At 44.2% G+C, this 27532-nt stretch overlaps 1 protein-coding gene across 1 annotated transcript in view; it reads left to right on the top strand.

Moving 5' to 3' along the window:
• LOC111968515 (rho GTPase-activating protein 5) overlaps positions 1-24566 on the top strand; it is a 41284-nt gene extending 16718 nt beyond the window's left edge. The window contains 4 exon segments of the mRNA XM_023994143.2: positions 9295-9372; positions 10988-11119; positions 22574-22679; positions 24233-24566. Of these exon segments, the coding sequence (XP_023849911.2) occupies positions 9295-9372; positions 10988-11119; positions 22574-22679; positions 24233-24560 (644 nt within the window). The 3' untranslated portion in view covers positions 24561-24566.
• Positions 24567-27532: the final 2966 nt, after the last annotated feature.

Raw genomic sequence — 27532 nt, 5'->3', positions numbered from 1 at the left:
GCAGAGATGGTTGTCCTTCTGGAAGGTTCTCCCATCTCCACAGAGGAACTCTGGAGCTTTGTCAGAGTGACCATCAGGTTCTTGGTCACCTCCCTGACCAAGGCCCTTCTACCCCGATTGCTTAGTTTGGCCGGGCGACCAGCTCTAGAAAGAGTCTTGGTGGTTCCAAACTTCTTCCACTTAAGAATGATGGAGGCAACTGTGTTCTCGGGGACCTTCAATGTTAGTATCTCGACACAATTCTGTGTCGGAGCTCTATGGACAATTCCTTCGACCTCATGGCTTGGTTTTTGTTCGGACATGCACTGTCAACTGTGGGACCTTATATATAGCAGGTTGAGAGCTTCAAGTTCCTTGGTGTCCACATCACCAGCAAACTAACATGGTCCAAGCACACTAAGACAGTCGAGAAGAGGGCACGACAAAACCTATTCCCCCTCAAGAGACTGAAAAGATTTGGCATGGGTCCTCAGATCCTCAAAAGGTTCTACAGCTGCACCATTTAGAGCATCCTAACGGGTCGCATCACTGCCTGGTATGGCAGCTGCTTGGCCTCCGACCGCATGGCACTACAGATGCTGGAGGAAACGGGTACAAAAGTATCTATATCCACAGTAAAACGAGTCCGATATCGACATTACCTGAAAGGCCGCTCAGCAATGAAGAAGCCACTGCTCCAAAACCGCCATAAAAAAGCCAGACTACGGTTCGCAACTGCACATGGGGACAAAGATAGTACTTTTTGGAGAAATGTCCTCTGGTCTGATGAAACAAAAATAGAACTGTTTGGCCATAATGACCATTGTTATGTTTGGAGGAAAAAAGGGGAGGCTTGCAAGCCCGAAGAACACCATCCCAACCGTGAAGCACGGGGGTGGCAGCATCATGTTGTGGGGGTGCTTTGCTGCAGGAGGGACTGGTGCACTTCACAAAATAGATGACTTCATGAGGGAGGAAAATTATGTGGATATATTGAAGAAACATCTCAAGACATCAGTCAGGAAGTTAAAGCTTGGTCGCAAATGGGTGTTCCAAATGGACAATGACCCCAAGCATACTTCCAAAGTTGTGGCAAAATGGCTTAAGGACAACAAAGTCAAGGTATTGGAGTTGCCATCACAAAGCCCTGACCTCAATCCTATAGAAAATGTGGGCGGAACTTAAAAAGCGTGTGCAAGCAAGGAGGCCTACAAACCTGACTCAGTTACACCAGCTCTGTCAGGATGAATGGGCCAAAATTCACCCAACTTATTGTGGGAAGCTTGTGGAAGGCTACCCGAAACGTTTGACCCAAGTTAAACAATTTAAAGGCAATGCTACCAAATACTAATTGAGTGTATGTAAACTTCTGACCCACTGGGAATGTGATGAAAGAAATAAAAGATGAAATAAATTATTCTCTCTACTATTATTCTGACATTTCACATTCTTAAAATAAAGTGGTGATCCCAACTGACCTAAGACAGGGAATTTTTACTAGTATTAAATGTCGTGAATTGTGAAAAACTGAGTTGAAATGTATCTGGCTAAGGTGTATGTAAACTTCTGACTTCAACTATAGGGGAAAATGTATGTCTAGGAGCTGATTGGTCGTCAGAATTGTGGAATAATACTAATGTTAAGGTAGGATTTGAATGGAGAAAGCTGATCCGAGAGCATCGCTGCCTTTTTTCATCCTATCTGTATCGACACATGCGCCAACGACAGACTTAATGAATGTTCTCTCCGCGAGGTGTTCTTGTGACCCTAGGTAACATGATCAGCTTGTCAAACTTGTCATTATGGATTCCAATACCTATGTCTCTGTTCCTTCCTCTCATAATTAGCCCGGTTCTGCACAGGTATGCTGTGTGGCAGTTAATACAGTCAGCCTGGCTACAATCCAGTCAGCACTGGAAGAGGAGGAGGGAGGTAGAGAGGGATGAGTGAGAAGGAGTTCATGTTAATGACTGTCCTCTAGTCAGTGTAGTAGCAGTGTTAGGCCTCAGTTGCCGTGCCTCCTCGGTCTTCTCGAGTACCAGGGGAGCTGCTTCTTACTGTCTGCTCTAGGTGTACACATTCTTGATGGCACCTTATGTCCACAGACAGACCGATACACAGACAGACTCCGCTCTGCCAACTGGGCTTGATGTCTATGAGCTCATCCTTCACTCTTTTACTCCTGGCCCAAATGCCTCTGCATGAAGGTAGTGCACTATATAGGGAATAGGGTGCCATTTGGGATGAACCCTGGGTCAGTGTGCTCACTCAGCCCCAGAGAAGAGAGGAGCAGTTATGTGTCTTGTCTAGAGTATCTACCTAAGCTTGTCATCAACGTTTACAGTATAATTGTTTAAACCCTGGCCTGCTGGCTTAAAGTTCATAGAAGGAAATCAGTCACTTGGAAGCCAGGCCCAGCCAATCAGAATTAGTTTCCCCCCACAAAAGGGCTTTATTACAGACAATTTTAGAGTGGCCTTTTATTGTCCCCAACACAAGGTGCACCTGTGTATTAATCCGCTTGTTGATATGCCACACCTGTCAGGTGGATGGATTATTTTGGCAATGAAGAAATGCTCACTAACAGGGATGTAAACAAATTTGCGCACAACATTTTAGAGGAAATGAGCTTTTTGTGCATATGAAACATTTCTGGAATCTTTTATTTCAGCTCATGGTACACTTTTCATATTTTTATATTTTTGTTCAGTATGGTTAGCGATGGTATCCTACTGTATTATGTATTTCTCCCAAATGCCTACCTATTTCCTTTTCTTTATTAAATGTTTTCATTTTTTTACCCCTTTTTCTCCCCAATTTCGTGATATCCAATTGTTAGTTACGGTCTTGTCCCATCGCTGCAACTCCCGTATGGACTCAGGAGAGGTGGAGGTCGACGCAATGCGTCTTCTGAAACATGACCCTGCCAAGCCACAATGCTTCTTGACACACTGCTCACTTAACCCGGAAGCCAGCCGCACCAATGTGTCGGAGAAAACACCATACAGCTGGCGACCGGAGTCAGCGTGCATGCGCCCGGCCTGTCACAAGGAGTCGCTAGAGCGCGATGGGACAAGGACATCCCGGCCGGCCAAACCCTCCGCTAACCTGGCCGACGCTGAGCCAATTGTGCGCCGCCTCATAGGTCTCCCGGTTGCGCCCGGGTTAAAACAGCCTGGGATCGAACCGGGGTCTATAGTGACGCCTCTAGCACTGCAATGCAGTGCCTTAGACCGCTGCGCCACTCGGGAGACCCTTCTAGTGCACTACTTTTGACCTCGGCCCATAGGGTGGGCTATTTGGGATACAGACTAGTAAACCCGTCCCATCTCCTTTCCTCCCGCATTGCATGGGGCTGGTGATTTATGGGCACAGAGGGCTGCAAGGAAGGACAATTATTAATACACTAGGCTGGAAATGTATGAGTTGGCTAGGATGCTCTGGTCTCTTAATACAATGTAGTTAGTTACTGTTACCACTGCATCCCAAATGAGACCCTATTCCCTACATAGTGCACTATTCTGTGCTGTTGTCAAAAGCCGTGCACTATGTAAGGAATAGGGTGCCATTTGGGAAGTAAGCAAGCACTGGCCTGAGCCTCAATCTCCCTCCACTGAAGATGGAATAGCGCCCTAGACTCCAGTTCAGACAGAGTAGGTACTAGTTACAAACGACCAGAACATTTCACCACCACAACAGTCAAGTTCATTTTGGCGATATTAGCTTCCTTCTTTTATTTCTCTGACTGAATTAGTCCTTGTCATGATCAATGGGTTTAATAAAACACTGTTTATTTTGTTATTTTTGTGGAATATGGATGGGAATCTATGGCCTACTGTAGATACTGATGTAGGATAGCATTAGGTCAGGAGGATTGTGAAGATGGGCAATGATGGTGAAGTTCTCAACTCTCTCAGCTCTGCCACCTGACTGGTTTAACACGGCATATTTCTCATGCCATTGTTGCCTAGAAGAGTTTGGCTTCTATTTGGTTTCAATTGACAATTTTGATGCCAGAGGTCCTCAATGTTATTTAGCCTGGAAATTAAACTATGGGAAATACTGCCTACAGCAGGGTTCCCCAACTAGCATCAGCTCCAAGTGATTTTAATTTAGCAAATCTGTTCAAAAAGTATTCCCATGCATAATATATATGATTATATACAAATGTAAGCAAGGTTTGAATTAAAATGTTTTAGTCAAACATATATGTTAGGGCTTCTTGCGGTCAATTTGCAGTCTACAAATTATTTGTAATTATGTTTTGGCCACCTGACCATCCGCTCAAGAAAAAAAATTGGCGACGTGGCTGAATCTAGTTGATGATCCCTGGCCTGCAGGTTACCATATCTAAGCCTAAACTTGATCTTTGTGTTCAACAACACTGTTAAATCTGATAACTAGCTAACTGCTGACCTTTTTGGACTGTCATCATGGGACAACCAGAGGCCAGGTGGAAGAGGTTTTTATTCAGTTATTGGATTTTATTGTTGCCATGGTAATAAAATGATCCTGGCAGCTGTCCAGCAGTTAAACTGAACACTGTAGTGGATCGTTCCACAGTTTCTATGGGGTTATGACTTCTGAGGAACTAACTGTCACACCCATCCAAAAGGATATCAGAAAAATGTATCTACCGCTGGAGGTTCCATTTAATCAGATTTTGAAATGCAAAGATTCCAGTGCTGCCATCAGTCTCCTCAGGTATTTCCTGAAGTTGTAGTTGTAGGGTGAGCCTATGTTCTGTACTAGCCTGGTCCCAGATCTATTTCTGCTGTCTTGCACCTGCAAACTCCATAGGAGTTGGCATTGACAAGACTGCACAAACAGATCTGGGTCCAGGCTAGCTCCAACTTCCAGACCCAGACAGAGTGAGTGTAGTGTTGGTGGAGATGGTGGTGCTGAGTTAGAGTATTTAGGGAGGAGGACAATAGAACATCCGGCTTGTAGAACACATCTAAATTCGGATCACTTCCCCGTAGCACTTCCCTCCCTCACTCATTTGAGTTCATTTTGTTCTTATTGTCTTTGGCTGCAACCTTCCTCCCAGTCATTCGACTAAATAAAGCAGGAAGGGTCACGTCCAGTCAAAAGCCTCGACCCGTCGGCATACACACACACTAACACACTAACACGCAATAACTAAAGCTGCATCCTGGTACAGATGAACTGGTGTCTAAATTACAACCATGAGGCGTGTGCATATATCAGCTCGACAGGACTGTTTGCTTGCCAGTCCCACAGTTTGAGGTCCGTTTCTCCTTAAAACCAGGGTCACACTCTTCTGTGAGTGTTGTTTCAACGATGGCATGGCAACAGTCAGAAAAGCCATGATGTGGGGTGGAACTAACAGGCGCTGTGACCATAGAAATAGAATGACTAGAACAATTAGGCTACATTCTATTTCTATGACTGAGACCTGTGTCTATGTACAGTGCCTTCTCGAAAGTATTCACTCCCCTTTACTTTTTCCATTTTTTGTTGTTACAAAGTGGGATAAAAATTGATTGTAATTTTTTTTGTCAACGATATACATAAAATACTCTGTCAAAGTGGAAGAAAAATGTGAACGTTTGTAAAAATGAAAAACTCTTGATTAGATAAGTATTCACCCCTGAGTCAATACATGTTAGAATCACCTTTGACAGCAATTAGTGTCTTTCTGGGTAAGTCTCTAAGAGCTTTGCACAGCTGCATAGTACAATATTTGCACATTATTTTCAAAATTCTTCAAGCTCTGTCAAGTTGGTTGTTATCATTGCTAGACAGACATTTTCAAGTCTTGCCATAGATTTTCAACCAGATTTAAGTCAAAACTGTAGCTTAGCCCTCAGGAACATGCAATGTTGTCTTGGTAAGCAACTCCATTGTATATTTGACCTTGTGTTTTAGGTTATGAAAGGTGAATTTGTCTCCCAGTGTCTATTGGAAAGCAGACTGAACCAGGTTTTCCTCTAGGATTTTGCCTGGACTTAGCTCTATTCCGTTTTATTTTTATCATACAAAACTCCCTAGTCCTTGTCGATGACAAGCATGCCCATAACATGATACAGCCACCACCATGCTTGAAAATATGAAGAGTGGTACTCAGGGGTGTGTTGTTGGATTTGCCCCAAACATAACGCTTTCTATTCAGGAATAAAGTACATTTCTTTGTTACATTTTTTTTGCTGTTTTACTTTAGTGCCTTATTGCAAACAGGTTGCATGTTTTGGAATATTTGTATATCATGTTAAACACCATTATTGCACACAGAGTGAATCCATGCAACTTATTTTGTGATTTGTTAAGCACAATTTTACTCCTGAACTTATTTAGGCTTGCCATAACAAAGGGGTTGAATACCTACAGCTTTTAAATTTTAACGTTACAGCCTGAATTTAAAATCGATTACATTTAGATATTCTGTCACTGGCCTACACACAATAACACATAATGTCAAAGTGGAATTATGTTTTTAAACATTTTTACAAATCCATTAACTTCTTACGGCTGAAAATCCATTAACGGGATCGATTTGACAACAGCCAGTGAAAGTGCAGGGCGCCAAATTCAAACAACAGAAATCTCATAATTAAAATTCCTCTAACATACAAGTGTTATACACCATTTTAAAGATAAACTTGTTGTTAATCCCACCACAGTGTCCGATTTCAAAAAGACTTTACGACGAAAGCATACCATGCGATTATGTTAGGTCAGTGCCTAGTCACAAAAAACACAGCCATTTTCCAGCCAAAGAGAGGAGTCACAAAAAGCAGAAATAGAGATAAAATGAATCACTAACCTTTGATGATCTTCATCAGATGGCACTCATAGGACTTCATGTTACACAATACATGTATGTTTTGTTCGATGAAGTTCATATCCAAAAATCTCAGTTTACATTGGCGCGTTATGTTCAGTAATGTTTTGCCTCCAAAACATCCAGTGATTTTGCAGAGAGCCACATCAATTTACAGGAATACTCATCATAAACGTTGATGAAAGATACAAGTGTTATGCATAGAATTAAAATATATACTTCTCCTTAATGCAACCGCTGTGTCAGATTTCAAAAAAGCTTTATGGCAAAAGCACATAATCTGAGTACAGCGCTCAGATACCCGCCATGTTGTGGAGTTAACAAAAGTCAGAAATAGCATTATAAATATTCACTTACCTTTGATGATCTTCATCGGAATGCACTCCCAGGAATCCCAGTTCCACAATAAATGTTAATTTTGTTCGATAAAGTCCATCATTTGTCCAAATACCTCCTTTTTGTTTGCGTGTTTAGTCCAGTAATCCAAATGCACAAGGCGCGCGCATTAAGTCCAGACGAAAAGTCAAAAACGTTCTATTACAGTTCGTAGAAACATGTCAAACGATGTATAGAATCAATCTTTAGGATGTTTTTATCATAAATCTTCAATAATATTCCAACCGGACAATTTCTTTGTCTTTAGAAATGAAAAGGAACGGATCTCGCGCTTACGGCGCGTGACTAAACGAATGGCTTTCTGCCAGACCCGATTCAAACAGCTCGTATTTTCTCTCCCTTCACAGTAGAAGCCTGAAACAACGTTCCTAAGACTGTTGACATCTAGTGGAAGCCTTAGGAAGTGCAATCGGACCAAATTTACACTGTATATTGGATAGGCAATCACTTGAAATACTGCAAACCTCAGATTTCCCACTTCCTGGTTGGATTTTTCTCAGGTTTTCGCCTGCCATATGAGTTCTGTTATACTCACAGACATCATTCAAACAGTTTTAGAAACGTTAGAGTGTTTTCTATCCAAATCTACTAATACTATGCATATCTTAGCTTCTGGGCCTGAGTAGCAGGCAGTTTACTTTGGGCACACTTTTCAACCGGACGTGAAAATAACGCCGCCAAGCCATAAGAAGTTAACATAACAAAATGTGGAAAGTCAAGGTGTGTGAATACTTTCTGAAGGGACTGGATGTAGAGCGAGTCATTAGACTGTGGTATTTAGCTTACCGCTGTCTTAGCATGCCTTCGGTCACCTCTCAGAATAGATCCTAACTTACATTGAGTGGCTTTTTAAATGGCTTCTAATGGTGGTTACAGGAAACATTATCTTCACATGAACGAGTGGTTAGAGGAAATCAGAGCATAAGTCAGGAATCAGTGGGAGTCAGTGTTACGCTCTATAAAATGGAAGCTCTTATCTCTATCTTATCATGCCATGGAAATGTCCTCAGTGCTGCTCTTGTGCAGTGTTTTCTGTGTGTGTGTGTGTGTGTGTAGCACGCTTGTGTTGATGCTCCTGCCCTGCCTGTGAGCTTACAATCTGCTGACAGTGTCAGGAGGGGCCTTACACCGCCGACCAGACTCACACACAAATTGCACAAGGACCAATTGGGAAAGGAAATGAATACTTTCCATAAGACATTAATGTCATAACTAAGCTAGAGCTGTGTCCCAAATGGCCCTATGGGTTCTGGGGCACTATATATGGACTTTGGGACGGAGCCTAGTCAGTCCTGTGCAGTGTGTGATTCACCTGGATTGCCACCTGCCATTTATCTGGCTGCCGGTGAGCAAGAAATTCAGCTCCTACCTGTTCCTCTGCACCTGTACTGCTGTGCTACAGTATTATAGAGTATGAACCCAGTGTGTCATCACATCAGTCTCACCTTGAGTGCTGTAAGAAAGGACCTGCTCTGACATGTTACAGCGTCTCAGGAATATATAAGCCCACGCTGTGTGTGTGTGTGAGTGGGAGCGCCCGGCTATAGTATGAACTGCCTCAGTGCTGCTGCTCAGTGTATGTGCTGCAAGGTCACACCCACTGCAGTTTGTCATTGCAGCGAGCACGGACAGAGTGCACATTTACTGCTTATACACACACACCCACAGAGCTTGCATTATTATGCAGCTGATTAGATGCTCCCCAAGCGCTGTCCTCAGATCAGCTGGTGTGATCTGAGGACATCCATACAACTGGAAAACCGATCAGGGTAGCCGCTAGGCTGCTTGTTGCTGCCTCCTCAAAGCATGGCCTCAGGATCCACAAGCTTTAACTGTGTCTGTCCCTTCCTCCCTGTCAACGTACACACGTGTGTGTTTGTGTGTGTGTGTGTGTGTGTGTGTGTGTGTGTAAGATGGTTCAGCCATGCTTAATGTGGCTGTGTCTGCATTTACATTTTTCTCTGATCTGAAATCACTGCTGGAGGGAAAACTGCTTTAGACTACTCCTACCCTTTTCCCAGTGGAAATCAAACTATGTTGATAGCAGGTCAGCCTAGTAGGCAGTTTTTTTCTACTTCATAATATCTCTAAATATCTCTTATTTTGTCTTCCAGGACTTAATACAGAGGGCCTGTATCGTGTGAGTGGAAACAAGACTGATCAAGACAATATTCAGAAGCAGTTTGATCAAGGTAAAACACGTCTGCAACTGTCAATTCTCTTTAACTGTCAACTGCTCTTACATTATTTTCTCTTTTAAAAGCTAATTTTTCCCTTATCGTCTTCAAAATACCATTGTCCTGTCGATTATTGTTACAATGTCCGTTGGTTCGTGTGAGTACCTGTGCTGTGTGTTTTGGGCTTTCGTGCCCTTGTGGATTGCGCAGATGATTACGGCTCTCGTCCCGTGTGTTATTTATTGGAAGTACTCCTCGCTCTTTTGTTTGGGTATCAACCCTGTGTTTTTGTTACGTGTTTGTTTAGTCCCCGTGCCTTTACACGGCACACCGTAATTTGGGTACAATAAAAAAAACTATTACGCATTCCTGCGTCTGTCTCCCGATCCCTTCATACCCACGTGACATTTTTGCCCTTAGTCTTTTTCTCTTGTTATTTATAAACTGAACACACATTTAAATCAAACTGGTTCATTAAGATGTCAGAAGGAAAGGGATTGGTTGAGAAAACCAATAATGACTGTTCCCAAGGACTTTAAATTTCCCTCCTAATTGTTTAAATTCAGCCACAAGTATTATGGATGTTTGTCCATGAAAGAGCTGGACTAGGTACAGTATTTGAGTGATTTACTGTGAATCAATGGGAGTCTTAAAACACACAGGGGAAGGCTGATTGTATTAACCTGCCAATTAGGGATGGATGGGGTATGTTGCTTAATATGATTTAGAGTAGATGTTGATATAGTCACCACTAGGCTGCATAGAGATCCTTCTGCTCCCTTCTCTCGCTTGCTTGAAAAATACTGGTATATATATAGTGCAATTTGACCTGGACCGGATCAAATTGACTTACACAAGCAATCAATTAATTGCATTTTTATTTTCTGTCTGGAATTGAATTACTGCATAGGCCCATCGGTTGGTTGTATTTCCCTGAGGGGAATGATGGCCATAGATTTAGTTTCTCCCGTCTGTAGCCCCATTGTAAGACCCGTTTCCCTTTTTGTTTTCATCCATCTTTCAAATCCAATACCAGTCAATCTGAGCCATCGAGCTGTGCAAAGGGGCTGGGTGGAAAAAATCTTCCTTCCACTGAGTGGCCAAATGACTTCCTATCCATGAGACACAGTTTGCCCAAAAGAGACACTATGGGCATCAATCTGCCTGCTGGCCCGGAACCATTAGTCCTCCTTCCACCCGCTCTTCTTCTTCCTGTCTCACCCGCCCCTCTCTCTATTTCTCTTCCTCTCTCTCCTTCTTCTCTTCTCTCTTTCCACCACAGGAATTTGTGAATTAAGTGCATTTTTCTCCCTCTCTTGCCCTTTCTGCTGTCTGGGAGAGAGATCTACTCTGACAGCTGTCAGTTCACCTTAGGCCCTGTCCTGCCCTCACTAGCGCTTTCTCTCTCTCGGCCTCTTCCTCCTCTCACCACTCTCTTATCTCACCCCCCCTCTCTCCTCTCTCTTACTCCCCCGCTCTCCTTCACTCGCTCCCTCTCTCTAATAATAATAATAAGTATTAATACATGATTTTTTTGTGTTTTTCTAAAACCCAAAGACGCTTTATGAGTACTGTTAACTTTCTCCCCCTCACCAATCAAACCCTGTCCCTCTCTCTCTCCCCCCTGCAGACCACAGTGTGGACCTGATAGTGATGGACGTGGCTGTGAATGCTGTGGCGGGGGCTCTGAAGGCCTTTTTTTCTGACCTACCTGACCCTCTCATCCCCTACACCCTGCACCCAGAGCTGGTGGAGGCAGCCAGTGAGTACTATCCTGTACTGTTAGCTACACATTCTCTGGAGGGCTGACCTGGGTTCAGATAGTATTGTGTCTCTTTCAAATGCTTTTAGCTACGCTTGGTTAAGCTTGCCCAGTGCACAACTCCCAACCGTGGCAGTACAAACCCTGCCCATCTGGCATTCTCAGGCAGGCTCAACAAAATGCTATTGAAAGAAAAAACATCTTATATCAACCCATGTCTGGTCTGTAGAGGCCAGTGTCCTAACTCACTAACTACCAGCTGTGGGGAGGGTTGACACCCAGCGCCTCAGACCCCCTTAAATCACACACAGCAGCTAGAGAAGAGGGGTTCAACCAGTTCTCTATCTCTGTCTCTCTTCTATCTCCCTCTCTCTCCATCTCTGTCTATCTCCCCCCCTCTCTCTCTAAAGTACTGCTAAATAGAAGGTATTTTACTCTACAGTGCCCCAGTCTGTCCTTGTCCTGCTCTGTTCATTTCTGTGTTGTTTATTTTACTGTAGGGCTGACCTCATTTAGTTGATTGGTTGATTGTTTAATCAATATGCTGTTGGTCGACCAAGATTTTTTTAGTCAAGCATTATCCCAATTTTTTTTTTTAATGAATGGTGTACAAGACACCTGTGTGATTGGAGCCTGTCTGAGTGGACTGATCCATTGTGGAGGCCGTGGGGATGGCAACACTAATATCACACTTACATAAGTACTCAGACCCTTTACTTTGTTGAAGCACCTTTGGCAGTGATTACAGCATTGAGTCTTCATGGGTATGAAGCTACAAGCTTGGCACACCTGTATTTGGGGAGTTTCTCCCATTCTTCTCTGTTGATCCTCTCAAGCTCTGTCAGGTTGGATGGGTAGTGTTGCTGCACAGCTATTTTCAGGTCTCTCCAGAGATGTTCGATCGGATTCAAGTCCGGGCTCTGGCTGGGCCACTCAAGGACATTCAGAGATTTGTCCCGAAGACACTCCTGCATTGTCTTGGCTGTGTGCTTAGGGTCGTTGTCTTGTTGGAAGGTGAACCTTCGCCCCAGTCTGAATGCACTGTATATAATGTATATAAATTAGGATTAGCTCTGTCCCCNATTTCCCACTTCCTGGTTGGATTTTTCTCAGGTTTTCGCCTGCCATATGAGTTCTGTTATACTCACAGACATCATTCAAACAGTTTTAGAAACGTTAGAGTGTTTTCTATCCAAATCTACTAATACTATGCATATCTTAGCTTCTGGGCCTGAGTAGCAGGCAGTTTACTTTGGGCACACTTTTCAACCGGACGTGAAAATAACGCCGCCAAGCCATAAGAAGTTAACATAACAAAATGTGGAAAGTCAAGGTGTGTGAATACTTTCTGAAGGGACTGGATGTAGAGCGAGTCATTAGACTGTGGTATTTAGCTTACCGCTGTCTTAGCATGCCTTCGGTCACCTCTCAGAATAGATCCTAACTTACATTGAGTGGCTTTTTAAATGGCTTCTAATGGTGGTTACAGGAAACATTATCTTCACATGAACGAGTGGTTAGAGGAAATCAGAGCATAAGTCAGGAATCAGTGGGAGTCAGTGTTACGCTCTATAAAATGGAAGCTCTTATCTCTATCTTATCATGCCATGGAAATGTCCTCAGTGCTGCTCTTGTGCAGTGTTTTCTGTGTGTGTGTGTGTGTGTGTAGCACGCTTGTGTTGATGCTCCTGCCCTGCCTGTGAGCTTACAATCTGCTGACAGTGTCAGGAGGGGCCTTACACCGCCGACCAGACTCACACACAAATTGCACAAGGACCAATTGGGAAAGGAAATGAATACTTTCCATAAGACATTAATGTCATAACTAAGCTAGAGCTGTGTCCCAAATGGCCCTATGGGTTCTGGGGCACTATATATGGACTTTGGGACGGAGCCTAGTCAGTCCTGTGCAGTGTGTGATTCACCTGGATTGCCACCTGCCATTTATCTGGCTGCCGGTGAGCAAGAAATTCAGCTCCTACCTGTTCCTCTGCACCTGTACTGCTGTGCTACAGTATTATAGAGTATGAACCCAGTGTGTCATCACATCAGTCTCACCTTGAGTGCTGTAAGAAAGGACCTGCTCTGACATGTTACAGCGTCTCAGGAATATATAAGCCCACGCTGTGTGTGTGTGTGAGTGGGAGCGCCCGGCTATAGTATGAACTGCCTCAGTGCTGCTGCTCAGTGTATGTGCTGCAAGGTCACACCCACTGCAGTTTGTCATTGCAGCGAGCACGGACAGAGTGCACATTTACTGCTTATACACACACACCCACAGAGCTTGCATTATTATGCAGCTGATTAGATGCTCCCCAAGCGCTGTCCTCAGATCAGCTGGTGTGATCTGAGGACATCCATACAACTGGAAAACCGATCAGGGTAGCCGCTAGGCTGCTTGTTGCTGCCTCCTCAAAGCATGGCCTCAGGATCCACAAGCTTTAACTGTGTCTGTCCCTTCCTCCCTGTCAACGTACACACGTGTGTGTTTGTGTGTGTGTGTGTGTGTGTGTGTGTGTGTGTAAGATGGTTCAGCCATGCTTAATGTGGCTGTGTCTGCATTTACATTTTTCTCTGATCTGAAATCACTGCTGGAGGGAAAACTGCTTTAGACTACTCCTACCCTTTTCCCAGTGGAAATCAAACTATGTTGATAGCAGGTCAGCCTAGTAGGCAGTTTTTTTCTACTTCATAATATCTCTAAATATCTCTTATTTTGTCTTCCAGGACTTAATACAGAGGGCCTGTATCGTGTGAGTGGAAACAAGACTGATCAAGACAATATTCAGAAGCAGTTTGATCAAGGTAAAACACGTCTGCAACTGTCAATTCTCTTTAACTGTCAACTGCTCTTACATTATTTTCTCTTTTAAAAGCTAATTTTTCCCTTATCGTCTTCAAAATACCATTGTCCTGTCGATTATTGTTACAATGTCCGTTGGTTCGTGTGAGTACCTGTGCTGTGTGTTTTGGGCTTTCGTGCCCTTGTGGATTGCGCAGATGATTACGGCTCTCGTCCCGTGTGTTATTTATTGGAAGTACTCCTCGCTCTTTTGTTTGGGTATCAACCCTGTGTTTTTGTTACGTGTTTGTTTAGTCCCCGTGCCTTTACACGGCACACCGTAATTTGGGTACAATAAAAAAAACTATTACGCATTCCTGCGTCTGTCTCCCGATCCCTTCATACCCACGTGACATTTTTGCCCTTAGTCTTTTTCTCTTGTTATTTATAAACTGAACACACATTTAAATCAAACTGGTTCATTAAGATGTCAGAAGGAAAGGGATTGGTTGAGAAAACCAATAATGACTGTTCCCAAGGACTTTAAATTTCCCTCCTAATTGTTTAAATTCAGCCACAAGTATTATGGATGTTTGTCCATGAAAGAGCTGGACTAGGTACAGTATTTGAGTGATTTACTGTGAATCAATGGGAGTCTTAAAACACACAGGGGAAGGCTGATTGTATTAACCTGCCAATTAGGGATGGATGGGGTATGTTGCTTAATATGATTTAGAGTAGATGTTGATATAGTCACCACTAGGCTGCATAGAGATCCTTCTGCTCCCTTCTCTCGCTTGCTTGAAAAATACTGGTATATATATAGTGCAATTTGACCTGGACCGGATCAAATTGACTTACACAAGCAATCAATTAATTGCATTTTTATTTTCTGTCTGGAATTGAATTACTGCATAGGCCCATCGGTTGGTTGTATTTCCCTGAGGGGAATGATGGCCATAGATTTAGTTTCTCCCGTCTGTAGCCCCATTGTAAGACCCGTTTCCCTTTTTGTTTTCATCCATCTTTCAAATCCAATACCAGTCAATCTGAGCCATCGAGCTGTGCAAAGGGGCTGGGTGGAAAAAATCTTCCTTCCACTGAGTGGCCAAATGACTTCCTATCCATGAGACACAGTTTGCCCAAAAGAGACACTATGGGCATCAATCTGCCTGCTGGCCCGGAACCATTAGTCCTCCTTCCACCCGCTCTTCTTCTTCCTGTCTCACCCGCCCCTCTCTCTATTTCTCTTCCTCTCTCTCCTTCTTCTCTTCTCTCTTTCCACCACAGGAATTTGTGAATTAAGTGCATTTTTCTCCCTCTCTTGCCCTTTCTGCTGTCTGGGAGAGAGATCTACTCTGACAGCTGTCAGTTCACCTTAGGCCCTGTCCTGCCCTCACTAGCGCTTTCTCTCTCTCGGCCTCTTCCTCCTCTCACCACTCTCTTATCTCACCCCCCCTCTCTCCTCTCTCTTACTCCCCCGCTCTCCTTCACTCGCTCCCTCTCTCTAATAATAATAATAAGTATTAATACATGATTTTTTTGTGTTTTTCTAAAACCCAAAGACGCTTTATGAGTACTGTTAACTTTCTCCCCCTCACCAATCAAACCCTGTCCCTCTCTCTCTCCCCCCTGCAGACCACAGTGTGGACCTGATAGTGATGGACGTGGCTGTGAATGCTGTGGCGGGGGCTCTGAAGGCCTTCTTCGCTGACCTTCCTGATCCTCTCATCCCCTACATCCTGCACCCGGAGCTGGTGGAGGCAGCCAGTGAGTACTGCACTGTTAGTTACACATGCTCTGTCTGTCAGTCTGGAGAGCTGACCTGGGTTCAGATACTATTTAGTTTCTTTCAAATGCTTTTAGCTACGCTTGGTTGAGCTTGCCTAATTCAATACTCCCAAAAGTGGCAGAGCAAACCCCGCCAATCTGGCACTCTCAGGCAGGCTAAATTAAATGCGATTCAAAGAAAACAAATCTTATATATCAACCCATGTCTGGTCTGTAGAGGCCAGTGTCCTAACTCAGTAACTAACAGCTGTGGGGAGGGTTGACACCCAGCACCTCAGCCCTCCTCCCCTCAAATCACACCCAGCAGCTAGAGAAGACGAGGTCAGCCAGTTCTCTCTCTCTCTCTCTCTCTGTCGATGGGTTTTAACAGTACCCCAGTTTTTCCTTTTGTCCTGCTCAGTTCATTGTGTCGTTTATTTTACTGTCACATTTCAGGTGCAGCCTGTTCTGTTTTTGAACCTCAAGTGTACTTTAGCTGGTAGAATGTAGCAACGCATCATGATGTTGGATGTTTGCCAGGAAGAGTGATGGTGCTATATTCCACAGTTTATAACTACAAGCAGATGTGAACGAAACTTAGTATTACCCCGTGGCGTATATGCTTTATATTACGTCTCAGGCAGTGTTTCTCCTACCATTATACACTGAGTGTACAAAACCTACTCTTTCCATGACAGACTGACCAGGTGAATCCAGGTGAAAGCTATGATCCCTTATTGATGTCACTTGTTAAATCCACTTCAATCAGTGTAGATGAAGGGGAGGAGACAGCGGCAGGCCAGTGGTCGAAAACGGTCATTGATGAAAGAAAAGGAGGCTGCCACGAATTGTTCAGAGCAACAGACGGGCTACAGTTGAACTGCCAGTCCAGTACAACATTGGTGCCCAATGACTTATAAAAGAATGCACAACTCGTCGTACCTTGACACGAATGGGGTATGGCAGCTGACGACCTTACAGAGTTCCACTACTTTGAGCAAAAAAACAAGAAACTGCAGTTGCAGTGGGCTAAGGAACGAAAACGCATGACACTGGAAAATTGGAAAAACATTGCCTGGTCTGATGAATCCCAGTTCCTGCTGTTTCACGCTGATGGGAGGACTAGGGTATGGAGAACCACATGAGTACATGCATCCATCATGCTGCATGTCAACATTGTAGGCTGGTGGTGTGGTGGGATGTGTTTTCATGGCACACATTGGGCCCCTTGATAAAAGTAGAGCAATAATTAAATGCCACAGGATATCTGAACAACATTGCCAATTAGATGCATCCCTTCATGGCAGCAGTGTATCCATTTGCTAATTTACTTTTTCTGCAGGATAATGCCCCATGCCACAAGGCTAGGATTGTCTAGGAATGGTTCCACGAACATGACAGTGAATTCAGCTTAGTGCAGTGGCCTGCCCAGTCACCAGATCTCAATCCAATTGAGCATCTGTGGGATGAGATGGAACGAGCTATTCGGAGTAGAGATCTACTACCAGCCAACTTGACACGACTGTTGGAAGCATTGGAGTCAACGTGGGACAACATCCCTGTGGAAGGCTTTCGACACCTTGTAGAGTACATGCCCCGACAAATTGAGGCTGTTCTGAGGGCAAAATGGGTGCAACTCGGTTTTAGGAAGGTGTTCCTAATGTTTTGTACACTCAACATATATTAGGATTACCTCTGTCCCTTCCTCTCCCACCGAAAAGCTTTTGCCTTCAGTTGAACATTTTGGTTGAAGAGGCATTAGATGTTGATTTGGGGACCTTTGCAGCGTGTTTGCAAAATTATCAAGGTGAAAAACTGGTGCCAGGGCAGGGTATTTCACTACATTCGCAATAACATCTGCTAACCATGTGTATGTGACCAATTAAATTTGATTTGGTAGGGCAGGTCTGTGCCCCTTGAAGAACTAGTTGGTGAGTGGGTGTGGTTTCCTCCATGCCCCTCATAGTGTCTCCCTTAGTACCATCCAGTCACCTTCTCTCATAAAGTCAGCTGGAAGGAAAGCAAGAGATAAATAAGAGATGCTGCTGAGATACTCGCCCTTTCCTGTCAGTACAAACCACTCACCTTCTCTCTGAATGGATGTATACACACTTGTCTCAGTGTTTCTGCTGTAGAACTACATGCCTGCATTAATATTCTAACCCCAGTTATAATTCACACCTTTAAGTCGCATCACACTCAGCTCACAGCCGTCTTTCCTGAAAGACGAATTCCTGCCCAAGGATGCCAAAAGATTTTCATGCATCTGCATTATTTCCCCCCTGCCTGGTTGTTTCTGGGCGGCCCAAATGGCACCCTAGTCTCTATATAGTGCACTACTTTTGATAGGTCCTGGTCAAAAGTAGTGCACTAAATAGGGAATAGGGTGCCATTTGAGCCCTATACTGTGTGTTGCTGTAGGGTATCATCCTTGCTTGAGTCATCTAATCCTGGGCCTGCAGTAATGTATTACTGATCACTGTTGAAACCAACCCAGCAGCCTCCTTCCTCACTGTCTGTCTCGCTGCTGCAGATTAATGTCCCAGAAATAGGTCCCCTCCCTCCCTCCCTCCAGGGGAGAGGAGAGAGAGGGAGGGAGGAGAGAGATAGAGGCCATTGGTTGGTTTCAATGAGGGGGGAAGATGGAAGTAGACAGACCTGGAGCTTGTCTCTCGGGGGTTTGAGCAGCTCTGCAGAACTGAGCGTTTCCCTCTGATAATTGTGCAAGCAGCGTAATGTGGAGGTGTTTGGAGGACCTCCAAGTAAATAGCACCCTTTCCCCTATGTAGTGTACTACTTTTGACCAGGACCATAGGGTAGTAGTATCACTATATAGGGAATAGGGTGCCATTTGTTATGCAGCCTGTCTCAGTCCGGGCCAGCCTTGGTGCACCACGCTCAGTTCTGGGGCAAGTAGCACACACACTCATTCCTTTTGTGACGTTCTGACTTAGGGATCTTAACGGTTAACCACTAATCGGTTAGCTGCCAAAAAGTACATTTGACCGGTCATGCTTTTCAGTCTAGGTTAATTTGCATAATTCAGTGGAATTAAATTGGCTCGTGTGTATTTTTGCTAGTCTAGTCTGAGGAGCGGAATGGCCTATCAGCTGTCAGACAGCGCGAGACCAGCTGGTACTGGAGTGAAACGTGCTTTTATGAGCCCAGTCATTGCGCAACAAATAACAGTTCTAAATGCAGTTGCGTGTTAAGAATTGTTTTGATGGCCATGATTAAAAAGAGCTACTATTTCTCAATCTCAGCTCATAGTTAAAACACATTTGCCATGAGTGCATAGGCTATAGTCAACGGTAGGCAGCCTATCAGCAGGTCACCCACCACTTTAAAATGGGAGCTTGAGGCTGTATAAATGTTTGAAACCTGAACTTAACTTCAAATAATGAGGAATGTCTTACCTTGCTTCAAAGTAGCCTAGTCCAAATCCAACCAGAGAAATGTGGACGCAAGACTTCCTCATGCAATTTACCAACATTTCGCTCCTGTTTTATTGGTTTTCATATCAACTTTATTTTGTTGTCCAGAAGCCAAAGGCACCATCCTAGTCATATTAGCAGCCCATCCTAGTTGTTGCTATTAGATCAAATCAAATGTAATTTGTCACATGTGCCGAATCCAACAGGTCACCTTACAGTGAGTGACATGCTTACTTACAAGCCCTTAACCAACAATGCAGTTAAGAAAAATACCTAAAAAAGTAAGAAATAAAAGTAAGAAATAATTAAAGAGCAGCAGTAAAATAACAATAGCGAGGGGTACCGGTTAATTGAGGTAATATGTACATGTAGGTAGAGTTATTAAAGTGACTATGCATAGATAATAACAGAGTAGCAGCAGTGTAAAGGGGGGGGGGGGGGGGGGGGGGCAATGCAAATAGTCTGGGTAGCCATTTCATTAGATGTTCAGGAGTCTTATTGCTTGGGGGTAGAAGCTGTTTAGAAGCCTCTTGGACCTAGACTTGGCGCTCCGGTACCGCTTGCCGTGCGGTAGCAGAGAGAACAGTCTATGACTAGGGTGCTGGAGTCTTTGACAATTTTTAGGGCCTTCCTCTGACACCGCCTGGTATAGAGGTCCTGGATGGCAGGAAGCTTGGCCCGGTGATGTACTGGGCCGTACGCACAACCCTCTGTAGTGCTTCAGTCGGAGGCCGAGCAGTTGCCATACCAGGCAGCGATGCAACCCTTTAAGATACTCTCGATGGTTAGCTGTAGAACCTTTGAGGATCTGAGGACCCATGCCAAATATTTTCAATCTCCTGAGGGGGAATAGTTTTGTCGTGCCCTCTTCACGACTGCCTTGGTGTGCTTGGACCATGATAGTTTGTTGGTGATGTGGACGCCAAGGAACTTGAAGCTCTCAACCTGCTCCACTACAGCCCCACTACAGCCTCCACTACAGCCCCACTACAGCCCCAGCTCCTTTTCCTGTAGTCCACAATCATCTCCTTTGTCTTGATCACGTTGAGGAAGAGGTTGTTGTCCTTGCACCACATGGTCAGGTCTCTGACCTCTTCCCTATAGGCTGTCTCGTCGTTGTCGGTGATGAGTCATGAGTGAACAGGGAGTACAGGAGGGGACAGAGCAAGCACCCTTGAGGGGCCCCATGTTGAGGATCAGCGTGGCGGATGTGTTGTTACCTACCCTTACCACCTGGGGGCGGCCCGTCAGGAAGTCCAGGATCCAGTTGCAGAGGGGGTGTTTAGTCCGGGTCTTTAGCTTAGTGTGATGAGCTTTGAGGGCACTATGGTGTGTGAACACTGAGCTGTAGTCAATGAATAGCATTCTCACATAGGTGTTCCTTTTGTCTAGTTGTGAATGGGCACTGTGGAGTGCAATAGAGATAGCATTCATCTGTGGATCTGTTGGAGCAGTATGCAAATTGGAGTGGGTCTAAGGTTTCTGGGATAATGGTGTTGATGTGAGCCATGACCAACCTTTCAAAGCACTTCATGGCTACAGACGTGAGTGCTACGGGTCGGTAGTCATTTAGGCATCTTACCTTAGTGTTCTTGGGCACAGGGGACTATGGTGGTCTGCTTGAAACATGTTGGTATTACAAACTCGGACAGGAGAGGGTTGAAAATGTCAGTGAAGACACTTGCCCGTTGGTCAGCGCATGCTCGGAGTACACGTCCTGGTAATCCGTCTGGCCCTGCGGCCTTGTGAAAGTTGACCTGTTTAAAGGTAGTTCTTGACCAGGGTTGCACACACTGCAGCAGGGATTTTGGCCCTCCTCCCTACAGATCTTCTCCAGATCCTTCAGGTTTCGGGGCTGTCGCGAGACAATACGGACTTTCAGCTCCCTCCAAAGATTTTCTATTGGGGTTCAGGTCTGGAGACTGGCTAGGCCACTCCAGGACCTTGAGATGCTTTTTACGGAGCCACTCCTTAGTTGCCCTGGCTGTGTGTTTTGGGTCGTTGTCATGCTGGAAGACCCAGCCACGACCCATCTTTCAATGCTCTTACTGAGGGAAGGAGGTTGTTGGCCAAGATCTCGCGATACATGGCCCCATCCATCCTCCCCTCAATACGGTGCAGTCGTCCTGTCCCCTTTGCAGAAAAGCATCCCCAAAGAATGATGTTTCCACCTCCATGCTTCACGGTTGGGATGGTGTTCTTGGGGTTGTACTCATCCTTCTTCTTCCTCCAAACACGGCGAGTGAAGTTTAGACCAAAAAGCTCTATTTTTGTCTCATCAGACCACATGACCTTCTCCCATTCCTCCTCTGGATCATCCAGATGGTCATTGGCAAACTTCAGACGGGCCTGGACATGCGCTGGCTTGAGCAGGGGGACCTTTGCGTGCGCTGCAGGATTTTAATCCATGACGGCGTAGTGTGTTACTAATGGTTTTCTTTGAGACTGTGGTCCCAGCTTTCTTCAGGTCATTGACCAGGTCCTGCCGTGTAGTTCTGGGCTGATCCCTCACCTTCCTCATGATCATTGATGCCCCACGAGGTGAGATCTTGCACGGAGCCCCAGACCGAGGGGAATTGACCCGTCATCTTGAACTTCTTCCATTTTCTAATAATTGCGCCAACAGTTGTTGCTTCTCACCAAGCTGCTTGCCTATTGTCCTGTAGCCCATCCCAGCCTTGTGCAGGTCTACAATTTTATCCCTGATGTCCTTACACAGCTCTCTGGTCTTGACCATTGTGGAGAGGTTGGAGTCTGTTTGATTGAGTGTGTGGACAGGTGTCTTTTATACAGGTAACAAGTTCAAACAGGTGCAGTTAATACAGGTAATGAGTGGAGAACAGGAGGGCTTCTTAAAGAAAAACTAACAGGTCTGTGAGAGCCGGAATTCTTACTGGTTGGTAGGTGATCGAATACTTATGTCATGCAATAAAATGCAAATTAATTACTTAAAAATCATACAATGTGATTTTCTGGATTTTTGTTTTAGATTCCATCTCTCGCAGTTTAAGTGTACCTATGATAAAAAATTACAGACCTCTACATGCTTTGTAAGTAGGAAAACCTGCAAAATCGGCAGTGTATCAAATACTTGTTCTCCCCACTGTATATCTGAAAGGTCTAATATTAGACTTTATGTTAAATGCTTTTTTAAAGGTTTGATATGCTAATGCTTGGTTTGTCCCTACGTCTTTTATTACTTGCCAATATTACATGGGAGTTAGGCCCACTTATCTAAGATAGTGCTGCTATTATTAAACAGATAGTGACAAGAAAATCACTGAGACATTGTGCCCCCAGATGATACGGACAATGCTGTATCTGCTTAAGGCCCTAGCTAGTGTTTTAGTGTGTTTGTTGTGTGGGTGGTTATTGGCAACCCCGTCGCCTTTGTGCTATTCCTTTTCTTTTTTTCTTCTCCCGAAAGAAGGAATTAGTAAAAAGCTAACTCTGTTCTCCTCATTTCAGAAATTGTGGACCACATAGAAAGACTTCAAGTGCTGAAAGAAATAGTGAGGAAGTTCCCTGCCGTGAACTATGAGGTGTTTAAATACGTCATCACTCATCTGAGCAGGTAAGAGACAACACTGTGAAACTGGATCAGAAAGTGTCTCAGGCTGCCTTTAACTGACTGATACTGGGTGGAATCTGAAGTAAGCTTTGAAGTATACACGATGTTAGTTACGTGACAGTAATCATGAAAACAACCATGTCATGTAGTTGGACCGAGTCGTGTTCAGTGGGGAGAATTTAGTTTGAAACGGAGAGATACTACCTGAACATCTGTTTTCCGCTGTGATACACTATATGACCAAAAGTATGTGGACATCTGCTCGTTGAACATCTCATTCAAAAATCATGAGCATTAATATGGAGTTGGTCCCCCCTCTGCTGCTATAACAGCCTCCTCTCTACTGGGAAGGCTTTCCACTAGATGTTGGAATATTGCTGTGGGGACTTGCTTCCATTCAGCCACAAGAGCATTAGTGAGGTCGGGCATTGATGTTGAGCGATTAGGCCTGGCTTGCTGTTGGCGTTCTAATTCATGCCAAAGATGTTCACGTCTGGGCTCTGTGCAGGCCAGTCAAGTTCTTCCACACCGATCTCGACAAACCATTTCTGTATGGACCTCGCTTTGTGCATGGGGGTATTGTCATACTGAAACAGGAAAGTGCCTTCCCCAAACTATTGCCACAAAGTTGGAAGCACAGAATCCTCTAGAATGTCATTGTATACTGTAGCGTTAAGATTTCCCTTCACTGGAACTAAGATGTCTAGACCGAACCATGAAAAACAACCCCAGACGATTAATTATCCTCCACCAAACTTTACAGTTGGCATTATGCATTGGGGCAGGTAGCGTTCTACGCCAAACCCAGATTCGTGAAGCATGATTCATCACTCCAGAGAATGTGTTTACACTGCTACAGAGTCCAATGGCGGCGAGCTTTACACCTCTCCAGACGACGCTTGGCATTGCGCATGGTGATCTTAGGCTTGTGTGCAGCTGCTCGGCCATTGAAACCCATTTCACGAAACTCCCGACGAACAGTTCTTGTGCTGACGTTGCTACCAGAGGCAGTTTGGAACTCGGTTGTTTGGAACTCGGTTGTGAGTGTTGCAACCAAGGACAGGCGATTTGTACGCTCTTCAGCACTCGGCGGTCACGTTCCGTGAGCTTGTGGCTTGTGTGGCCTAACTCTTCATGGCTGAGCCGTTGTTGCTACTAGACGTTTCCACTTCACAATAACAGCACTTGCAGTTGACTGGGGCAGATCTAGCAGGGCAGAAATTTGACAACTGACTTGTTGGAAAGGTGGCATCCTATGCCGGTGCCACGTTGAAAGTCACTGAGCTCTTCAGTAAGGCCTTTCTACTGCCAATGTTTGTCTATGGAGATTGCACGGCTGTGTGCTCGATTTTAAATACCTGTCAGCAACAGGTGTGGCTGAAATAGCCGAATCCACTAATTTGAAGGGGTGTCGAGATACTTTTGTATATATCATGTATATATTGTTCCGGAGACCAGGGTTCACTTCTCTCTATCCCACTCTAATTCTGTACCTGTCTAAATAAAGTACAACATAAGTAAGGTTGGAATAAATCAATGAAATTGTGTTTCCCCAGGGTGAGCCAGCAGAGTAAGACCACCCTGATGACGGCCGACAATCTATCCATCTGCTTCTGGCCCACATTGATGCGTCCCGACTTTGAGAACAAGGACACACTCTCTACCACCAAGCTCAACCAGTCGGTCATCGAGTCTTTCATCCAGCAGAGCCACTACTTTTTCTACGGCGGAGACATCCAGGAGAGCTCCAGCACCGAGAGCACCCCACCACCCCATCACTGTCACAGCATGGTGGAGGCCCTGCTGCCCCTGCAGCTGCCCCCTCCTCTCCAGCCCCAACAGATCCAGCACAGTATGTCCCTGCAGCCTGACCCACTCATATAGACCCCCCAGAGCACCAGAGCCCAGGCCCCACCACCCAGGCCTCGAGCCCCAGGATCGGAGGACCCAGGTGGGGTAGGGAGTAGGCTTGGCTGGGAGTGGTGCTGCCTGGTGGGGTTGCATGGGGTGACGTGTCCTCCCTTCCCCCTCTCTATGGAGTCCCTCTGACTACAAAACAACAACATTACATTATCACTTTTGTTTTCTGCTCCCTTTGACTGACTGGATTCAGGGGTGACTAACTGATATAGCTATCCCCCAGGAATAAATAAAAAATAGCATTTTTCTTCTTTCAGTGCCATACCCGGTTTCAGACAGATATGACATTGAGGGTTGAGACTGTCCACCCGTTACTCTGGTGATGAACACTTACCTTAATAAAGACACTGTATGCCTCCAGGAGAGGGGGGCACAAACATGTGATGCGGAAATGATTTGTTCAACTCTACACCTTGCAAAATATGAGGAAAATATATTTATGATAGTTGTTTTTTTGTTTTTGTTTATTCGATTAAAAAAAGAAAGTCTGACTGTCAAAAACCCTCCATTCATTCAAGTGAACTTGACATTACATGATGCACAATCTGTTATAATGCTTCTACCAGTGTAGACATTTGGCCATGATGATGATGGATTCTTGTTTTTTAGCAGTATGATTTTTGTTTTTAAAGGGTTCGAGGGAAAGAAAGACAGTGAAAGTTAGCAGGCTGGTGCTGTGGTCTTTGTCTCTCACCTGGCTCTCAATGCCTCGTAGGGGACTCTACGTGAAAGACTGACGGTGTCACTGATGCTGTACTGCACCAGGCTGGGACATAACAGACAGACAGACTGCCTGGCCTCCTCTCTATCTCCTATTGGAGCAGAACTCATGCAATTCCTGAAGCTTATGAAGGGAGCATCCCACTACTAGAACCCTAATGGCACATCTCTGCGTTAACTCTGAAACAAACGCATTACAAAGCAGTTTGGGGTCTTTTTCTTGTTCTGTTCTTTTCTAGGTAATTGTTTGTTTGTTTAATTGATTGAATGTCTCCGTGGTGGTGCTACCCACCGAAAAGAGACATTTGTGTTGTTCTTCTGTTTGTTGAAAATAATGTGCATGTCTTTTTTGTCACTTAAAAATGACGATGATGAACGATTAAAAAAAGAAAAAAGACTGAACTTACAACTCAAGATTAACAGCTTTCATTCAGATCATATTTTTTATCTAACTTGATTGAGGGAACATTGAAACGGGGGTCAAATTGTATGTATTGTTAATTCATTATTTTTGTCATGCAAAGATGTCAATTCTTAATATCATATTTTGGTTATGTCTAATTGTTTCTCTTAAACAAGGGGGAAAGTATATATATTTATCAGCAAATAAGGTTGCTGATATAGCAAAATACCACGGGGTACTGAAATTCTGTATAATCTTGTAAAACCTACTATAATCAGATTTCTTTGTTATGATAAACAAACATTTTGGGTTAGATTAATTGTACTTAATTCCCTTCATTTTATGAATACAGACTCATTGCTTCTTTGTAGATGGTACTGCATTTTGTTTTGCTGTAAGTAAAAGATGCTGCTTAGAAAGTTCTGGAAAGGAAAAGTTTAAGTTTTGTGATGGAGTGAAACAGATTGACAGATAGAAGACATCTTCAAGACTATGCCTGTGACTGAAATGGCACACTATTCCCTACGTAGTGCACTACTTTTCACTAGAGCCCTATGGACCCTGGTCAAAAGAAGTGCACTATATAGGGAAGAGGGTGCCATTTCAGACGCATCCGATTGTTATTTTTCTCTATAGAGACACTCCAGATCTGGGGTTGGGGAGAGAAGGGATGGCGTAAAGAAGTGTGAAGCAGCTGCTAGGTAGAATATACCTTTTGTGTAGTTTCAATAAAAAGCAACTTTATTTGTTCATAAGATCTGCCTCATTCAAGCCAGTGTACAAACTCTTAAGATTTTAACATCTGCTATGTATTATAGTAAATAAATGATTTTGAGAGAAAAAAAATCAAGAGTTTTGTTTCATTTTTCCCCATTTTTTCAAATGGTGTTGAAATATGCTTTTATGTTTCTAATACAGCTGGGAATATTATTACAGGGTTTGGTCAGTGCTGGACTGACATGCTATAGTATGAAGGTCATATTTGGTAGCTGAAGAGCAATGCAACACAATCAACATATGACAGGACTGGAGTTATATTCATTCATTCTTCAAGCTGATATCTGTTTACTGCAGTGAGTATTGAGTTCAGCTGGTTCAGCCTAATTATTTTGATGTCCCGGTCACACAGCTCCCCAGGTGAGAAGTGATGAAAGTACGCCACCTAGTGGGGAAACATGTATTATATGTATTTTACAATCAAATAAAGTTTGATTTTCTCAGATGTAAAATATGTATTTTACAATAAAATAAAGTTTGATTTTCTCAGATTTAAATGTCTATTTTAATAGAATGATCACAAAAAATAAAATGAAAATAAAAACTAGCAGCAACATGCACAATCTGTCTTTCTGGTAAACAGGTCAGTTTGGAAAGGTCATTTCCATGTAAATTGACTGAACAGTTCTCAGTTACATCAACAACCTGGGGAATAGTTACAGGGGATTTAGTCATAACACATTTTACTAGGCAAGTCAGTTAAGAACAAATTCTTATTTTCATTGAAGGCCTGGAAACAGTGGGTTAACTGCCTTGTTCGGGGGCAGAAAGACAGATTTTTACTGGCCCAACGCTCTAACCACTAGGCTACCTGCCGCATAACAAGCTTCTAGTCAACATTCCATAGCAGTCTGAACGGTAGCTACTATTGTGCCCCCTACAGTCTCCCTCCCTCCACTTCTCCACAACAGTCTTCCAAAGAAGTTTGCAATGAAATGTCCACTTACAATCGTCCACTCTCCTCCCCTTAGCAGTCGTCACTTCCGGTTCTCGTTCCAGTCTTCCAATAATCACTATTTTTCAGCATTGCCTTGTC

This window comes from Salvelinus sp. IW2-2015, linkage group LG9, assembly GCF_002910315.2.
Source record: "Salvelinus sp. IW2-2015 linkage group LG9, ASM291031v2, whole genome shotgun sequence".
Taxonomy (NCBI): domain Eukaryota; kingdom Metazoa; phylum Chordata; class Actinopteri; order Salmoniformes; family Salmonidae; genus Salvelinus; species Salvelinus sp. IW2-2015.
This window is presented reverse-complemented; position numbering and strand designations above follow the sequence as displayed.